Source organism: Lactuca saligna, chromosome 3, assembly GCF_052625555.1.
Source record: "Lactuca saligna cultivar CGN05327 chromosome 3, ASM5262555v1, whole genome shotgun sequence".
NCBI lineage: Eukaryota > Viridiplantae > Streptophyta > Magnoliopsida > Asterales > Asteraceae > Lactuca > Lactuca saligna.
The window spans coordinates 61,211,637-61,228,614 of NC_136419.1; the positions used below are offsets into that span (position 1 = coordinate 61,211,637).

The 16,978-nt window shown below is 36.3% G+C and overlaps 1 protein-coding gene across 1 annotated transcript; it reads right to left on the bottom strand.

The window, feature by feature from the left end:
• Positions 1-508: 508 nt before the first annotated feature.
• Positions 509-2,216, bottom strand: LOC145036690 (nudix hydrolase 18, mitochondrial-like). Its single transcript, XM_078985157.1, has 5 exons — positions 2,009-2,216; positions 1,420-1,528; positions 1,171-1,254; positions 954-1,082; positions 509-862 (listed from the first exon to the last, which is right to left on the bottom strand). Exons 1-5 carry the CDS (start codon positions 2,092-2,094, stop codon positions 749-751), a joined length of 522 nt encoding a protein of 173 aa, XP_078841283.1. The 5' UTR covers positions 2,095-2,216; the 3' UTR covers positions 509-748.
• Positions 2,217-16,978: the final 14,762 nt, after the last annotated feature.

The window sequence follows — 16,978 nt, forward strand, 5'->3', positions numbered from 1 at the left end:
CTCATTCATCAATGACAACATTAGCGGTCGGTCAAGAATGATTTGCAAACCGGGGTTGCAGAGATGCAAAATCAAGTGTAGTGAAGCTTTAGACCTTTTGTCTAAATGAGATTTGATACAATTTTTTTCTACACTCACCTCTTGAACAATTGAGTAAGTTGTGGGAGGATGGTAGAATAGATAATCATACCATGAAATCCTTTAAAATCATACCTTAATGCCATAAAAAAACTACACCATGGTTTATTATTTAAGGAAAAATGAATTACAAAGAAAGGAAAAGACAAGGGTAAATGTTTAAATAGTTACTTAGTACTAACCTATTTAAGTGGTTACTTAGTATTAACAAAAATAATACATCTTTTATTATGTTAGTAGTTTTTACATTATACGATTTTTTTTTTCTTTCTTGAATATGCCTATCAACATCAAATTAAGAAAACATCAACTCAAAACCATAACTCTAACCCGAATTGAATGGAAGCTTAGCTGATGATGAACCAAATCGTACAACAAAAACATCAAAATAAGTTCCATTACTTGAACTCAGAAGAAAGAAATTAAAACAAAATCGAAACAAAAGTTAGTGATTTTTAAATTACATTCCTACTTTGTTTCTTCACTTTCTTTGATCTTTTCTTCTAACAAATGCCTTGATCTGCAATACGCAAGCCATCGATCCAAGTGCAATTCTTTTTCTTCAATAAATCATCTTCCTATTTACATCTACTTCTTATTTAAATATAAGTCACACGGATTCTTCTTCAATGGTTTGAGATGATTCGAGCCTATTTACTAGCAAATCCAATGCTTCTTTCATCCATGGTTGTTGACAAACTTCTTTAGCTTTTGGCACACTCACCTGTAAACCCCGATAAAGTTCATAAATTTCTCCTAAAAAATATCGATTTCTGTAAAAAAATTGAATCTTTTTTCTTGGTTTAAAAGCTTACCCAAATTCGTTGACGAATATCTTTTTCAGGCCAGAAGTCGAGTTGTTCTTTCACAAGTAAAGGGAACATGAACCCTTCGTAATAGTTTTCATTGCTTTTGCTCTTGAATAACCATTTACCCAATATACGCTGTAAAAAGGTAAAAGAAAAGGTAAATAAATCGAATAATTCAAGAAAATTGTAAGAATTTATATAAAGAAAGGATCGAAGAACGAACCTCAACAGTTCCAAATACTCCAGCTTCCTCTATCGATTCTCTTAGAGCAGCTTCTTTAATGGATTCATCGGATTCCCAACCTCCCTGGTAAAATTAAACTGTGTGTTAATCGTTGTTCTTCATTGCGTTTTTTAAAGAAAGTCAATGGATGCTTTTTGGGTGTAAAAAGACTTGGTATTTAAGACTAAAATGTCACTTTGTTGTTCATGATTAGAGTCGTGTATTATATGAATTTAAATGGTGTAATACCTTAGGGAACAACATGCCTTTGCCTTTTCTTTGTGCACTAATGACAAGAACTTCTAATGAATCTTCTAAATTCTTCCCTTTGTTGGATTTTATTCTGTAAGGGATACATCTGTCACCAATTTTAAACAATACGTTAGTGAAAAATGAAAATATATCATCAAGAAACAGAGATACATATCTTGAAATTACTAGTTCTTCGAATTAAGCAAAACCCAACCAAATTCTATGAACAATTTAATCATGGGTTTGGTTTTCTTCACTCAGTTTCACGAAATATGGAACATTTTCCATCATACATCAAACAATCTCAAAGCGAACCCATTTCAATTTTCAAATAACCTCAAATTCCAAAAAACCCAGAAAGAAATTGAAATTACTAGTTCTTCCGAATAAGTGATAATACTTCGAATTTAGCAAAACCCAATCAATTTCTATGGATAGTTTGATTATGCGTTTCGTCTTCTTCATTCAGTTTCACGAAATATGAAACATTTAAAAATGAACCCATTTCAAAATTCGAATCACCCCAAATTCCATAAAAAAATCCCAAAGAGAAATGCATCGGAAAGTAGAGGAAAAGGAGACTGACCCAACGATTTGACGATGGCCTTTGTCGTATCGCTGCAATTGGCGACCTGTTCGAGCAACCATGGCGACCATGTTCTTCAATTCCATTTTTGTTTAGAAAGTAAAAAGATAGACCCAATTGGAAACAAATTACAAGTTACGATGTATACAGTGGGTGGATAAGAAACCAGAATTAAGAGATCTGAGTGATGGGGGAGGGAGATATGCGGCTGATTATATATATAGAGATGCATAAGATAATGCAGGGAGGTTGAAGACGATGTAAGAAGGAATCAATGAGATAACTGTGAGAGAATTGGCCCACATGCAGACTCGGGATAAAAAATTAAATAACAAAATAAATGAAAATAAAATTGTTTTCGATTAAAATAATAATAAATAAACAAATTGACGTGGCAATGAAAATATGAAAAGCTTCTACAAATTTGCTTGGATTAAAAAGAATAAAAATAAAAACTTAATTAAGGTTACATCAATGGGAATGTAATTATTTCAATTATAAAAAATTGTCATGGTAATTTTTTTAGTACAATATTATATTGAAAAAGAAACTATCGGATTTTTGAGTATCTATGACATTAACACAAAGTTAAACTAATTACAAATTACAAATTAAAATAACTAAAACTTATTTTTATCCTATTGTTGATTTTGCAGTTAATTGCGATCGATGTCCGAAAAAAATTTCACATTCTTTTGGCTATAATTTACGATTAGTATGGAACATTTGGAAGTCCATAAATAACAAAATTTTCAAGAATCTCTCGATCTCAGCCAAAATTCTTGCGGATAATATTTTTTTAGACCTGGCAAAACATGATACGACACGAAAATCCGACATGAAACCGACACAAAATTAGCAAGTTAGGGTCAGAGATTTCGTCACGTTTATGTAAACGGGTTGACACGACACGACACGATAATTAAACGGGTAGGGTTAAGGTCAAGACTTTCAACTCGAAGATGACTCGAAGATGACCCGTTTAGTTATATTATATTTATAATAAATTTCATATTTTTATAAATATATTGGCCAAACTCAAGAATTATAACTAATATTCAAATTTTCAAAGTTACTTAATTTTAATCATTCTCACCATCTATCCATTTTGCTCCCAAACTTTAACTCTATCATTTTTCTTTCTAAACTTATTATAAATTTTGTCATTCCATCTCATAACTCTAGTGTTTCACTTTTTTTCTTTTTGCCTACACAACTTCTATTTTCCAACCTTTAACATATTTCAACTCGACATGATACAACATATTTAAAAGGTCTAAATTTTAACCCGAAACCCAACACGAAAATAAATGGGTTTGCATGACATGACACGATAATTAAACGGATCGGGGTAGGATCAAGCCCTTTCAAACCGTTTAATGTCTTGACACGATACGACATGTTTATCAGATCTAATTTTCTCTATGGTGTTCGGGTGGGTCAAGTATAAGGGTAATTCTATCAATTGTAATTGGGCTGATTTATCTTGTTATCCGTATTGTAACTTTTTTTTTCTCAATTTGTTTCTTTTGCCCCCACCTTGTATCCGTTGTAGGTGTTGAGTTTAATAAATTTCCGTCGGATCCAAAAAAAAATCTAATAAATTACTTTTCCTTGCTTTGTTGTCACAACATATAAATTAAAGAACAATTGTTAATTGATGACAACTATACACGTAAAAATTAAAAACTAAATAAAAAGTCAAATTTTAAATATTTAAAAGTAAAAGTTGCTAATGACATGAAGCAAGGAAAAGTGCAATGTATTGTTACCTGTTACATGGGTGTTTACTAGTCACGTGCGAGAGTTTTTCCCTTCCTTTTTGGACCCTTTCGCGATTAACCAGCTAAAAAACAAAGGCTCTGCTCACTGTTTCAAACTCACCCCCGGTTTACCTTCCTCAAAGTCAAACTCCTTTAAAAGCCGGATCCTTGTCCTGATTTTGTAGTTTCATCGAGTTTTTTTTTATGCATGTACAGTTAAAAACCTCACGCTATCCGGAATGGAGCGTTAACTCACACCTTAGTTTGTATGTAACACACTAATCCACCGGTGAACATTGCCCTAGAAGCTGATGGGTTGGCTATGGAGTGGCCATCAAGCCACACAAAGACATTGCTTGTGATTGGCTAAGGTTTTTTTGATTTTTTTTTTGTTGAAGGTTAGAATGAAGGAGAATGGTTGTGGAGTGGTGATCATTTCTAAGAGCTAGTAGTTTGGTAGTGAAAATAGTAGAGATGACGTGGCGCATAGGTGACAACAATTTTCTAGTGGGTTGGTGGTGATTATACTGCTTAGCATAAACTATTGAAGAAAATAATATTGTCACTCACCCATTACCTATATGAGTGGTAAATGTGACGTGTGTTGTTTCTGTTTGTATTCGTGTTGCGTTGAACGTGTCGGTATCGTATCAATCCGTTTATTTTCATGTTGGGTTTAGGGTTTAAGGTTTTAAACTCTAAATATGTTTTATCGTGCTACATTGAAACACTAAATAGGTTGAAATAGTAAGGGTTCAAGTGCTGTAAAAAAAAAAGTGAAAAACAAGGAGTAATAATTTTAAAGGCGGATGAGTGAAATTCACAACAAGTTAAAGTAACAAGTCCCGTTTGAAAGAGAGGGGAAGAGTGAGATTGTAGAATATAAAATATTAACGAAAGAAAATAAAAAAAAAAATAAAAACTAAGAATAAGTATTGAGTAGGCACCTAATAAGGACTTCCACATAATCTAAAGTTTATTTACATTTGGTTTTGGGTTTGAACATTTTAGTTTTTTTTTCTTTTGTTATTTGTCATATGTCATTTAATTTGTCAAATATCATTTTATAGTTATTTTAAATTAATTTTTTTTTCCACATGTCATTTTATGAGTTTTTTTTTTATTTTATTAAATTCAATTTAATATAATAACTGAAATAAATGTAGCAATAAATTTAATAGCAATTTCATTAAATAACTTACTTATTAATTTCAAACTTAAAGCTCATTAGTTTCTTTTACTCATTTCAATTATTTGTTTGAATTTAAAAAATAAAAAAAAAACATTTTTATTATAATAATTTATTATTTTTCTTATTTTCTTTTAAATTCAAAGTTCTCAAATATTTTGATATTTATATTTATTTATTTATTTAAATTAACCCATATAATATATAAGTATCACAACTCATTTGTATATAAATAAACTGTTACTTTTGTGTTAAAAGTTTGAATTTCTAATTCTATCATTAATTATCATTAATTATCTTGTCATGTCATAAACGGGTGGAAATCTATATATATATATATATATATATATATATATATATATATATATATATATATATATATATATATATATATATATATATACTAATTTATAACTCGTGGAAACACGGTTATAAATTTAATTAAATTTTTATAGTAAAATTTTAAAATTATTAATCAAATATTTTAAATAAATTATTAATTAAGAGATATTTTGAGTGGTTTGCGTGGTTGGATTTCGGTGGAGATCTACAATCACTACAAAACAAGACTGTCATTCTTTCTCCAGGATGAGGTCTCGGGAGAGCGCTCTGACGGTCAAGTCAGTTCCTTAGAGAAGGGATGGTATGATTAGTGGTAAGCATAGAGATTTAAAGTTCAGGTCCCTTCATCGTTGGAGGCGTGTGGCCTTTTATAGTGAGTACATGGGCACATACCCCACTCACAGGGACATAGTGTCAGACCCCGATCAGGAGAGAGAGGCTGATTGGTGGATCATACCTTTTCCCCTATCTAAGCCATGATTGGCTTAGCCATGGTAATGGTGCGTGTACTGTTGGATTAGTGTCTAAGTCCATAACTATTTAGGTATGTACTTGACCCGATGGTGCATGGTCCTTTTGGGTTGCCTTCACCAAAGCAACTTGATTGGAGAAATATATAGAGAGAGAGAGGATAATATGATTTATTAATATGTTATAAGAATAATATATTAAAGGAGAAATCATATTTGTTTAATTAATATTGGTCAATACTTAATTAGGAATTAATTTTCTGATCAAGTGTAATTAATTAAACTAGAGGGGCTGATTTGTAATTATGTGATAGTTACAAAATAAGGTAAGGATTATCTTATATATAGGGTGAACGAATTTAAGGAGATAATGCCTTAGAATTCGACTATGATAAGGATTCAAGGATTATCTTATGGGTTGCTTTGTGGATAAGCAACTAGATAAGGATGATGACTGAAACCCTATCTCTACACCTATATAAAGACCCTAAGGCTCATGAATTCATGTATCCCTTCCCAAGAAGTCATAAGGACGAATTCTAACCTCTCTCCTCTCTCTTTATACCTTCTCCATTTGCTCTTGGTGTTTGTAAGTCATTAGAGGAGTGACACTTGTGACTCTAAGCATCCCAAAGTCAATTCAAGGTGGGATTGGGATTGTTATTGCTACATAGCAATCAAGGTAACATTAGAAACTCATTCTTATGTTAATATGATTACTTGCATGCTAGGATTAGGGTTTATAGTCTTGGATTCAAAGCATGTACAATAGAGAAACCTAGATCCAAGCATTAGGGTTTGTATGAGCACATAGGATGTCTTATGACCAAAACCCAACATGTACCTATACTGGAGTTAGCAGGTGAGGATTTGTTGTCTGTTGACTTTCCTATGTATGTGCCAGGCTGGATTCTGGTCATCGAGGGATGTCCTAATCCGAGCGGGACTAAGTGCAGGCCAATGTTGGAAAGATGGTTGGCTTGGTTATACAGCATGTGCCCTTGGTATTTCTGGCTTGCCTAGGAGGTACATTATCATGTCTCCCTAGTCTTATCCGTAGCGACATATGCATGATTAGTTGCAACATATGGGACTAGTTTCAAGTAGCGTGTCCCTCTATGCTTGGTTGCTCTCGTTTCGGCTGCATGTTGCATCGATTTTCAGTCGTGACATCACTCGCCATCATTAGGGTTTTTCAATTTCCCACCCTTTTATGCTTTTATAGGCTCTGCCTCTTCGTCTTTCCTCATTGTTGCTCTTTCTCCTAATCTTTCTCTTGTTCTCTCTCTGAACCTACGCTTTGTTTTGTTATTGATTCTCCGATCAGCTTTGCTCCTACCCCTGATCAGTTTGTTGTTCTCTAGGAGAAATACAATTTCAGCCGGAAGATGGTGTGATCTATCCTGTGGAGCATGCAAACTTCTTCTATCCGTCGGAGGTCAAGGTTCCCATTTATGTAAAATATTTCAATTATGGGTACCGTCTTTCGACGTCTGATTCCTTTTGGCGGTTTCTTTATCATCATAAGGTTCACATCAATCTGTTGGTTCCTAATGGAGTAAACAAGGTGGTTGTGTTTGTGATGGTTTTTCGGGTTCATGGAATCAACCCTGACATGTAGGTCTTCTACAATTTTGTCCGTTTTGTTGCTACTTCTTCCCTTAAGAGTTATACGTTCGTCGTTCAGAAACACAACCATGCTATTGTAGTGAACCATAAGAATTATTCGAAGAACTGGTCGAGTTGTTATTATTGGGTGAATGCTGAGCGTGTGGGTTTTAAAAATCATCGAACTGCTTCGATTTTTGATCAATCTTTTAGCCTTTACTCAGATAGGGAACAAATGGCTAGGTTTTTGCGATCTTCTCAAGTGGTGGCTGATGATTTTCTAGAGTATGTACTTGTTGGTGCCAGGATGAGTACTTGGTTGCGAATCTGTAGCAAGATACCGAAGTTTTATTTCATGGTGAAAGGTATTTGGCTATTCTTATTTAGCATTTTTCTATCTCCTTCTCTTTTTCCTCTTCTTCCCTTCTTTCTCCCCCCCCCCTCCTTTTAATGGAATTACATCTTGAAGGTGTGGAGAAAAGGGGTTGATTTCCTCGATGTGTTGACTAAAAAATGGGTTGGTAGTCTCCGTTTTTGTGAGGTGGATCTTATTGATAGGGTGTTACCATCTTTTTTATTTTCAAAATGAAGCATTTACTTCTTGTGTTGTGGTTGTTCGTGATTTTGAGTGGCGAAGGTCTATGGTGCAACCTTCTCGATTTTCTTCAATTAATCCTGTTGGTGTGGATGGACTTGTAGAGTCTTCTAGGAAGAGAGTTAAGGAGGAGGAGTTCGTGGAGGATAAGAAATAATGGATTATTCTGGTGGTGAACAAGCATAAGACTGCTTGGCAAATTGTGAGTAGTGATGATACTGAGGAACTTGCACTTGTGCGGCATTTACGGCCACATCGAATGGTTGGTAGCAGTTCTCAAGTGTCCATTGTTCAAGCTGATGTTATAGATATTCCAGATGATGCGAATGTGGAAAAGGTAGGTTCTCATGTTTTAAGTGCGCCTATTGATGATGTTGTCGTGGGTTAGACAACTATTCCTAATAATTCTCAAGTTAGGGGGTAGGGTTGGTGTTGGAGGTGGTCAACTTATTGGTTTTATCCAGCTATTTTGGGTGTTGAGAATGAAGGGAAAGGATCGAATGTTGTAGAGTTATGTCCTTGCTGGTCTCCGACGGATGCTTCTCGCATTTCTGTGTTTGAAATATTTGTTGATTTTACTTTAAATGCATTTCCTCCTGGTACAACTTCTAAGATAGTTGGATACTATCTCCTTGATTTTCTATGTTCCCTTCGATTTGCTGCAACCCAAAGTGCTTGTTTCTTTGCTAATAATGCAAACATTCTACATCATTTTTTATTATATATGAAGAGAGGTACCAGTTGCAAATGGAGATGCACACCTTGCGTTCAAAGCATGCTATGTTATTGTCTTCTCTGTCGAAGTTGAAGGTAAAGGTTGTGCATCTGGAGGGTGATTTGTTTGGAATAAAAAAAAACTTGTGGGAGAGAGGGAGGTGTTGGACGAGAAGATTGTTGAGTTGAAGCATTAAAAAGTTTCTCTTGGTGTTGTTGTTCGTAAGTTTAAGTAGGAGAATGAGGGTTTGAACATTCAATTGGAGAGTGTTGAGAGAGATACGGTATAAAAAGATCAACTTGTTAGGTAGAAAAAAGTGGCGGTTGATCGCTTGGAGGCAGACTTGGGTTGGGTTATGAGAGAGGGGCTTTATGGGGTTGTTCATCAGGTTTTCTAGAGTAAGGAGTTTTGTTGTAGTGTGAAGCAGTTTTCTGAAGCTTGTGTTGCGGCTAGGAAATCTTTGGGTGCTCGTTAGGTGCGGCAGCTGGTGCAAAGAGGTGGCCATGTTGCAGATATGCCTAAAGGTGATGTTGACTTTGATGCGGCAATTGATGAAGCTTTGGATACATTAGGATGTGTGGATTATATATCGGTGTTTGGGGCTGAGAAAGTTGGACGTTGATTGCTTGAAGCGGTTGATGAAACTTAATGGTTAGTGTTGACCCTTAATGTTTTATAATTTTTTTGTTTCTGTTTGGAATGCTTTACCTATTTGGATGTCTAGACATGTTCAATGACCTTCTATGGATTTTATGTTTGTGTTAAATCCCTGCTTGTTTATTTTTTGTTTTAAATCCTTGTTGAACAGCTTCTAGTTTTCTTTTGATGTTTTTTTTTGCTCTGAACTTGTGAATTAAACATGTTTCAACCGCTAGAATTCAGGATTCTAGGATGTTTAATCGAATTCCTTCACTATGAGCTTTATGAAACTTTGTAGTTTATTACAAGGAGAAGTGGGAGGAGTCATATTGTTGGATTCTTTAGTCTAGTTGCTTAAGTGTGTGTGTTTATCCAGGCATGGAACGGGTCGAGAATATACATTTTAGCCTTAAACCGCGACGGGGCTCGAAGATGGGTGTTTGGGGAACAGTAAGTTTTTGGGGTCTTTCAGATCTTTGTGACAACATAAAGCAAGTCAAATCCAAAGGATTTGGGACCATTTTGATCACGTAAAGCAAGTCAATCCAAAGGATTTGGGGCCTTTTTGATTATTGGAAGAGTAAGTTGAGCCTTTTAGCCTCAAGACATAGGCAGGTTAAATCCAGGGGCTTTGAAACCGTTTTGCTATCTAAAAGAGTAAGTTGAGGCTTTTAGCCTCAAGACATAGGCAGGTCAAAGCTAGGGGATTTGTAATCATTTTTCTATCTAGAAGAGTAAGTCGAGGCTTTTAGCCTCGATACATATGTAGGTCAAATGCAGGCGCTTTGGAACTGTTTTTCCGTTTGATAATCACATGTGCATTTATATTGCACTTTGAATATTGTCGACTAAAATAAAAGGTTTCATTTATTTCATATCTAGAGGAGAGGGTGATCAGACCTTCCTATCTTCCATTATTTTGAAAAGAAGAAACATAAATGGAAGCATACGAGGCGAATAAAGTTGTTCTTCTATGCATGAATATCAGCAATAGAATCATTGTAGATTATGGATGTTCCAATTTCTTGGGATGGGCCTCCTTTATCATGTTTCCAAGACATATCAGCCTTTCTTGTGGGCTTCTATGACTTTGTAAGGCCCTTCCCAGGCTGGTCTGAGCTTTCCGCAACGCTTGTCATGTATGATGCTTGCCACAATGTTGTTGTTCTCCTTTTTTCTTCCATTAAATCAAGGTTGATTTGGAGTTCTTCATCGTTCATTTCGTTGTCAAAGGATTATATCGACAGTGTTTCTATGAGTAGCTCTTGAGGTAGTACGGCTTCTGTTCCATATGTCAGGCTGAAAGGTGTTTCCTGGTTCCTATGCCGGGGGTTGTTCTATATGACCATAAAATTGTGGGTACATCGTCTACCCAATTCCCCTTTTTCTTATAAAATCACTTTTTGATTCTGGATACCAGGGTCCTATTGGAGACCTCTGTCTTTCTGTTAGCCTATGGATGGGCAACGGAGGTGAATCATTGTTGTATGTTACACTCCTTGCATTATTCTCTAAAGGGGGTTTTAGCAAACTATACACCGTTATCGCTGACGAGTGTCTTTGGAATTCCAAAACATGTGAGGATATTTTTCCACATGAATTTGACCATGCTAAAACCATTTGTGGATGCAATTGTTCTACTTCTATCCATTTTGTGAAGTAATCTACTGCCACGGCCAAGAACTTGACCTTCCTTGGGGCTTCTGGGAAATTTCCTACAATATCTATTCCCCGTTTGTAAAATAACCATGGGTTAGATATGTTGGTTAGCGGGGTTGTCGTTAAGTTCTGTATGGGTGTAAATGGTTGGCATTCTCTGCATTATCTTGTCACTTCAACCACATCCTTGTAAATGTCGGCCCAATAGATTCCAAGGCGAAAAATCTTCCTAACTAACACTCTGGCCCCTTCATGTGTGCCTTCCTCTTCCGCATGTGTTTCTTGGAGTCTGCTTGCACCTTCTTGTTGTGTTACACATTTTAGCCATGGTGCGAGGTATCTTTTCATGTATAACGTTCCATTGCGGAGGGTTTTTTGGGGTGATTTGATTTTTATCTTTCTTGCCTCTACTCCATCATCTGATAGGATGCCGTTCAGCAAGTAGTCGAAGTATGGTGTCATTTAGCTTGGCCAGAATGTTCCTATTACAACAATTTGTTGGTTATCGATGCTTCTTGTTAAGAGGACCTCAACCAACACGTTTTAGTCAAATGGTCGAATGATGTTGACGTCAACTTACTTAGCGCATCCGCCCACTTATTCTTAGACATCTGTATCTGTTTGAGGATGAAATGTTTGAAGGTTTTAGCTAGATGTTTTACTGATTTCGCATATTTTTTCATTCTCTCGTCTCACACTTTGTAGAATCCGTTGATTTGGTTTGTTTCTAGCATGAAATCACTTCGCGCCTCCGCTTATGCCCCCATTTCTTTCGCTAGGTGTATTCCTGCTAGTAAGGCCTCATATTCCGCCACATTAAAGGATGTCTGGAAGTCAAAACTTATTGCATATGTGACTTCCCCACCTGTTGGTCTTTTCAATAGTAATCCTGCTCCTGATCCTTCCTTGTTGGAGGCCTCATTGGTGTATAGGATCTAGTATTTCATTTCTTCTTTTAAAGGGTGTATTCATGTGGTTTCCTTATCATATGTTTGTTGTGTCTTGTTAATTCCACTAGGAAGTCTACTAGAGCCTGTGCTTTGATGCTCGATCTTGGTCTGTACTCGATGTCGTGTTCTCCGAGTTTGATTTCCCACTTGGCTAGCTGGCCGGATTTCTCTGGTTTTGATAGGATTTGTTAGATGGGTTGGTTGGTGAGGACTTCAATGTGGTGTTCTTGGAAATATCTTCATAGACTTCTAGCCACATGGATTAGGGATAGGACCAACTTTTCAAATGTCGAATAGTTTAGTTTTGGTCCTTGTATGGCCCTGATAACGAAGTAGATTGCTAGTTGTTTTCTATATTTTTCTACTACAATGACTACATTGGTGACTTCTTGGGAGGTGGCTAGGTACATGGATAATGTTTCGCCTGGTATTAGGTTGGCCAACATTGGGAGCTTTCGTAGAGCCATCTTTAGCTTCTCCAATGCTTACTTTGCCTCTTCTATACACCTGAAATTGCTCTTGTCTACACATCCTTTTAGATTTTGGAATATTGGCATAACCTTTTTGGTTGACTTTGAGATGAAACGTCCTAATTTTGTTATCTTTCCTTCCAGGCCCTGCATTTCTTTTAAATTTCTAGGGGAATTGGTCTCCAGGAAGTGTCTTACTTTTCTCAGCTTAGGTTTTATTCCTTCCCTAGTGACGTTGTAGCTTAGAAATTGGCCTTCTTTGGCCCTGAATGTACATTTGGCAGGGTTCAATTTCATTTGTTCCTTTTCTAATGTTTTGAGAGTTTTCTCAACATCTCGCAAGTGTCATTTGTGTTTTTTATGACCATATCTGTCACATCCCGCTAAAGCGGAAACACAGGGTGTGGCAGTACAAAGGGTTTCATAGCAAAAGTTAAAAGACAACACCAACCATAGTATTAAAAATCATTACAATTTTACAATGGGTTTGAACAACTTTTAAAAGAAATTATAATGTAAATTGAAATACAACACATGCGAATGCTCCTAAAAGTGAAGTGTCCCTAAGTGGCACTTACTCGATGATTCCTGAAAAAGCATGTAAGACGAGCGTCAACTATAAAAATAGTTGGTGAGTACTCACAAGGACTTTCGGGGCAGTGATGCACCGGACTTTCATGGGGCGAAGGACCCCATAGCTTCCAGACAATGGATTGCAGACATCAAGTGTGCACAGTTGACTAGCTTCTGCCCCGAGGGGTCGAAGGTGAGCTATGTGGCAGGGTGGTTACAAGACCGAGCTCGAGACTGGTGGGAGTCAGTGGGTGACTCGTTGAGGGCAGAGTTTGCTGGCTGTCGAGCTTCAGCAGCTGGCCAGGGAGTTTTTGCATATGAGACAGACGATGGAGACTATGGCAGAGATCACCACCAAGTTCCGGGAGAGGGCACTGCTGGTGCCATAGTACGCGGGCGACGATGATGTATGATTAAAAGTACAACATAGTACGATAAGTTGATGCAAGATTGGGCATCGTCTGCGGTCAAGAAAGACATAGAGTTAAATACTATTTCGAGGAAACATAGAAGTTACGGTTATTACCTAGGATGAAGAAATAACGTGTGGAATCATTATGTAAGTCCTATTCGTTGATGATTCTGGGACGTAATCATCCTAAGAGAGAGAGATAATTATAACACCCGTAGATCCAGGCTAGTCAAATTAGAGATGATAAGCATCAAAAATGACTTTTTGATGGAAGATTATTTAGAAGGATTAATCTTAACCAAGTTGTAGTATATGTCACAAGGTTTCCGTACATATAAATAACGTCAAAATCCGAGTTATAACAAAGAAGTTATGACCTGTCGAAGTTTCGCGACAGAATCGGCATGACCCAACGCGACGTAAATAGTGAATTTAAGGTAGATATATATCTATCCTTAGTGATGTAAATGAGAGTCGAATATTTCTTCAATAGTAGTCCAACGATAAAAAGACAGACGAAAACGGATTTCAGATGAAGGAGTTATGAATATCGAACAGACTTTTCCCATCCCGGCCTACTAAAGATAATATATAAATAATATACTTATAATATATTAAAAATAAATTCAAAATTATCCAATAGAGTCTAAAGTAGAGTTGTAGAGCATAATCTCATATTCGCGTCGATATAAAGAACGTCGAAAACGGAGTTCATATGCAAAAGTTATGAATTTCTGAAGTTCAGGGCGCGAACCCCAAAGTTGTGTAAGAGACCACGACGTGGCAAGCAGCGCCATGATGTGGCATGTCTTCTGACACCTCTGGGAGTCCCTCAGATGCAACTTGAGATGACGCATGCAGTGACGACCAAGTCCACGACGTGGCAAGGGCCAGTTTTGCCCTATAAATAGATTTGAAGGGCCAGCCGAGTTTGGTTGCTCATTCTCTCCTCTCTCACCCATATTACCTCGATTTAAGTGCAAAGAAGTACCCTCGAAGCCCCGGTATAAATCCCGAGACCCGAAGCAAGTCTTGAAGTCTGAAGATCCCGAGAAGAAAAGAGTTTCCGAGCCGAAGCTCTGCCCGCGAGAAACCCGGTGTGTGAAGTGATCTCGGTTTCACCGAAGAATACTACTTCTACAAGTCGTAGTGTTGTCCGATCATCTTCTGATCAATTGAGTGTGTGGTCACTTTCTTCTAACACATATGTATTAAGTATTTTCTATAAAATACATGCTATGTGTTTATACATTGTTGTTTATTTGAGATGAGTGTGGAATGGATGTTTTATATAGGTGTTAAATGAATTAATCTGTATATGTATTTTGTATCTACAAATATGTTGGGTATGACATGGGTAGATGAGATAGTTGGTGTAGGATAAAAGATGAGTTGGATAATAAGATCAAAAGGTTAGCTTTAGATTCGTGAGTAGGGATCAGGAATAGAGATAAACCTGTTATTAATCAATTGGCATGTATTGCGAGAGGGATCTCGAGTATGCTACTGTCAATAAGCAAGATAAACTTGTTAGTAATCCATTGGCATGTATTGCAAGAGGGATCTCGAGTATGATATTGTCAGTAAATAAGATAAACATGTTAGTAATCCATTGGCATGTATTGTGAGAGGGATCTCGAGTATGATACTGTCAATAAGCAAGATAAACATGTTAGTAATCCATTGGCATGTATTGCGAGAAGGATCTCGAGTATGACACTCTCAATAAGCAAGATAAACCTGTTAGTAATCCATTGGCATGTATTGCGAGAGGGATCTCGAGTATGATAATGTCAGTAAATAAGATACACTTGTTAGTAATCCATTGCAATGTGTTGCGAGAGGGATCTCGAGTATGATACTGTCAATAAACAAGATAAACCTTTTCGTAATCCATTGGCATGTATTATGAGAGGGATCTCGATTATGATACTGTCAATGAACAAGATAAACCTTGGTAGTTATGGATTTAGTACCGTATAGACCAACGCTGGTAGCTATGGATTTAGTACTATATAGATAAACCTTGGTAGCTATGGATTTAGTACCGTATAGACGAACACTGGTAGGTATGGATTTAGTACTGTTAGATAGACGATGATAGCTATGGACTTAGTACCTACACTGGTAGCTATAGATTTAGTACCCGATGAATGAACTATAGTGACTATGGAATTAGTGCTCTAGGTAGGATCCTTAGTAGCTATTGTCTTAGTGCCTAATAGAGAGTGAACGAATAGATGATTCTTAGGGTAGACCCTTAAGAGTAAGGAAGATAATGGGGATGGGTAATTGGGTTGATTGTTTGATAATTAAATATAATAATTATATTATTGTGGGTTGAAAACCCTATATGCTCACCAGGCTCCCAAGCCTGACCCACTCGGTTTAATTGTATCACAGGTATCGATACGAAGCTGCTTTGCACTGAGAGATTAAAGGAGATGTAAATCACTAGAGTAAATGAATGTATGTTCTGTTTATGCTTATATGTCTGTATCGGAACTTGACATCCTGAGGTTTTATTATTTAATGAAAATACATTCTCTTTGAGAAATGTTTTGATAAGTTTTTATCATATCTTGTTTTGGGAACAAATTCCACAAACGTTTTCTTTAAACGATTACTCTGATTTATAAAACAAAGCATAAACAAATCTGTCTTTTCTGGCTGAGAAATTGGGGATGTCACAGTTGGTATAAGAGCATTAGTTTAAGCGAACTAGGAATTTGTAGGAAAATTCTAGACTTAAGAGTAAGGAAGATAATGGTGATGGGTAATTGGGTTGATTGTTTGATAATTAAATATAATAATTATATTATTGTGGGTTGAAAACCCTATACGCTCACCAGGCTCCCAAGCCTGACCCACTCAGTTTAATTGTATCATAGGTATCGATACGAAGCTGCTTTGCACTGAGAGATTAAAGGAGATGTAAATCACTAGAGTAAATGAATGTATGTTCTGTTTATGCTTATGTGTCTATATCGGAACATGACATCCCGATGTTTTATTATTTAATGAAAACACATTCTCTTGGAGAAATGTTTTGATAAGTTTTTATCATATCTTGTTTTGGGAACAAATTCCGCAACCGTTTTCTTTAAACGATTACTCTGATTTATAAAACAAAGCATAAACAAATCGGTCTTTTCTGGCTGAGAAATTGGGGATGTCACAGTTGGTATAAGAGCATTAGTTTAAGCGAACTAGGAATTTGTAGGAAAATTCTAGACTTAAACTTAGAATGCTAAGTAATGATTGTGAGGAGTGTATCTAAAATATGTTAGGTAGTACACCTAAATTGACACAAGCACTAGTTTATTTTAGGAATGATGACTAAAATGCTTTTATGTGCTAATTGTTTTGGGTGATAGCTAAATTGATGCTATTATTTGTTCGGATCTATGGTCTGTTGCCGACCGGATCTGGAAACCTTTTGTATTTAGGATTCTAAGCGTACAACTACGAAATTAGAACTAGCATGTAAACGTTTCGGGGTGATAAGGAGATTTATACGTTTATCGTAATTAAAAAAAACTTTCTTATCTTAAAAATTCTCGCTTGGTACACCAAATGTCTGCT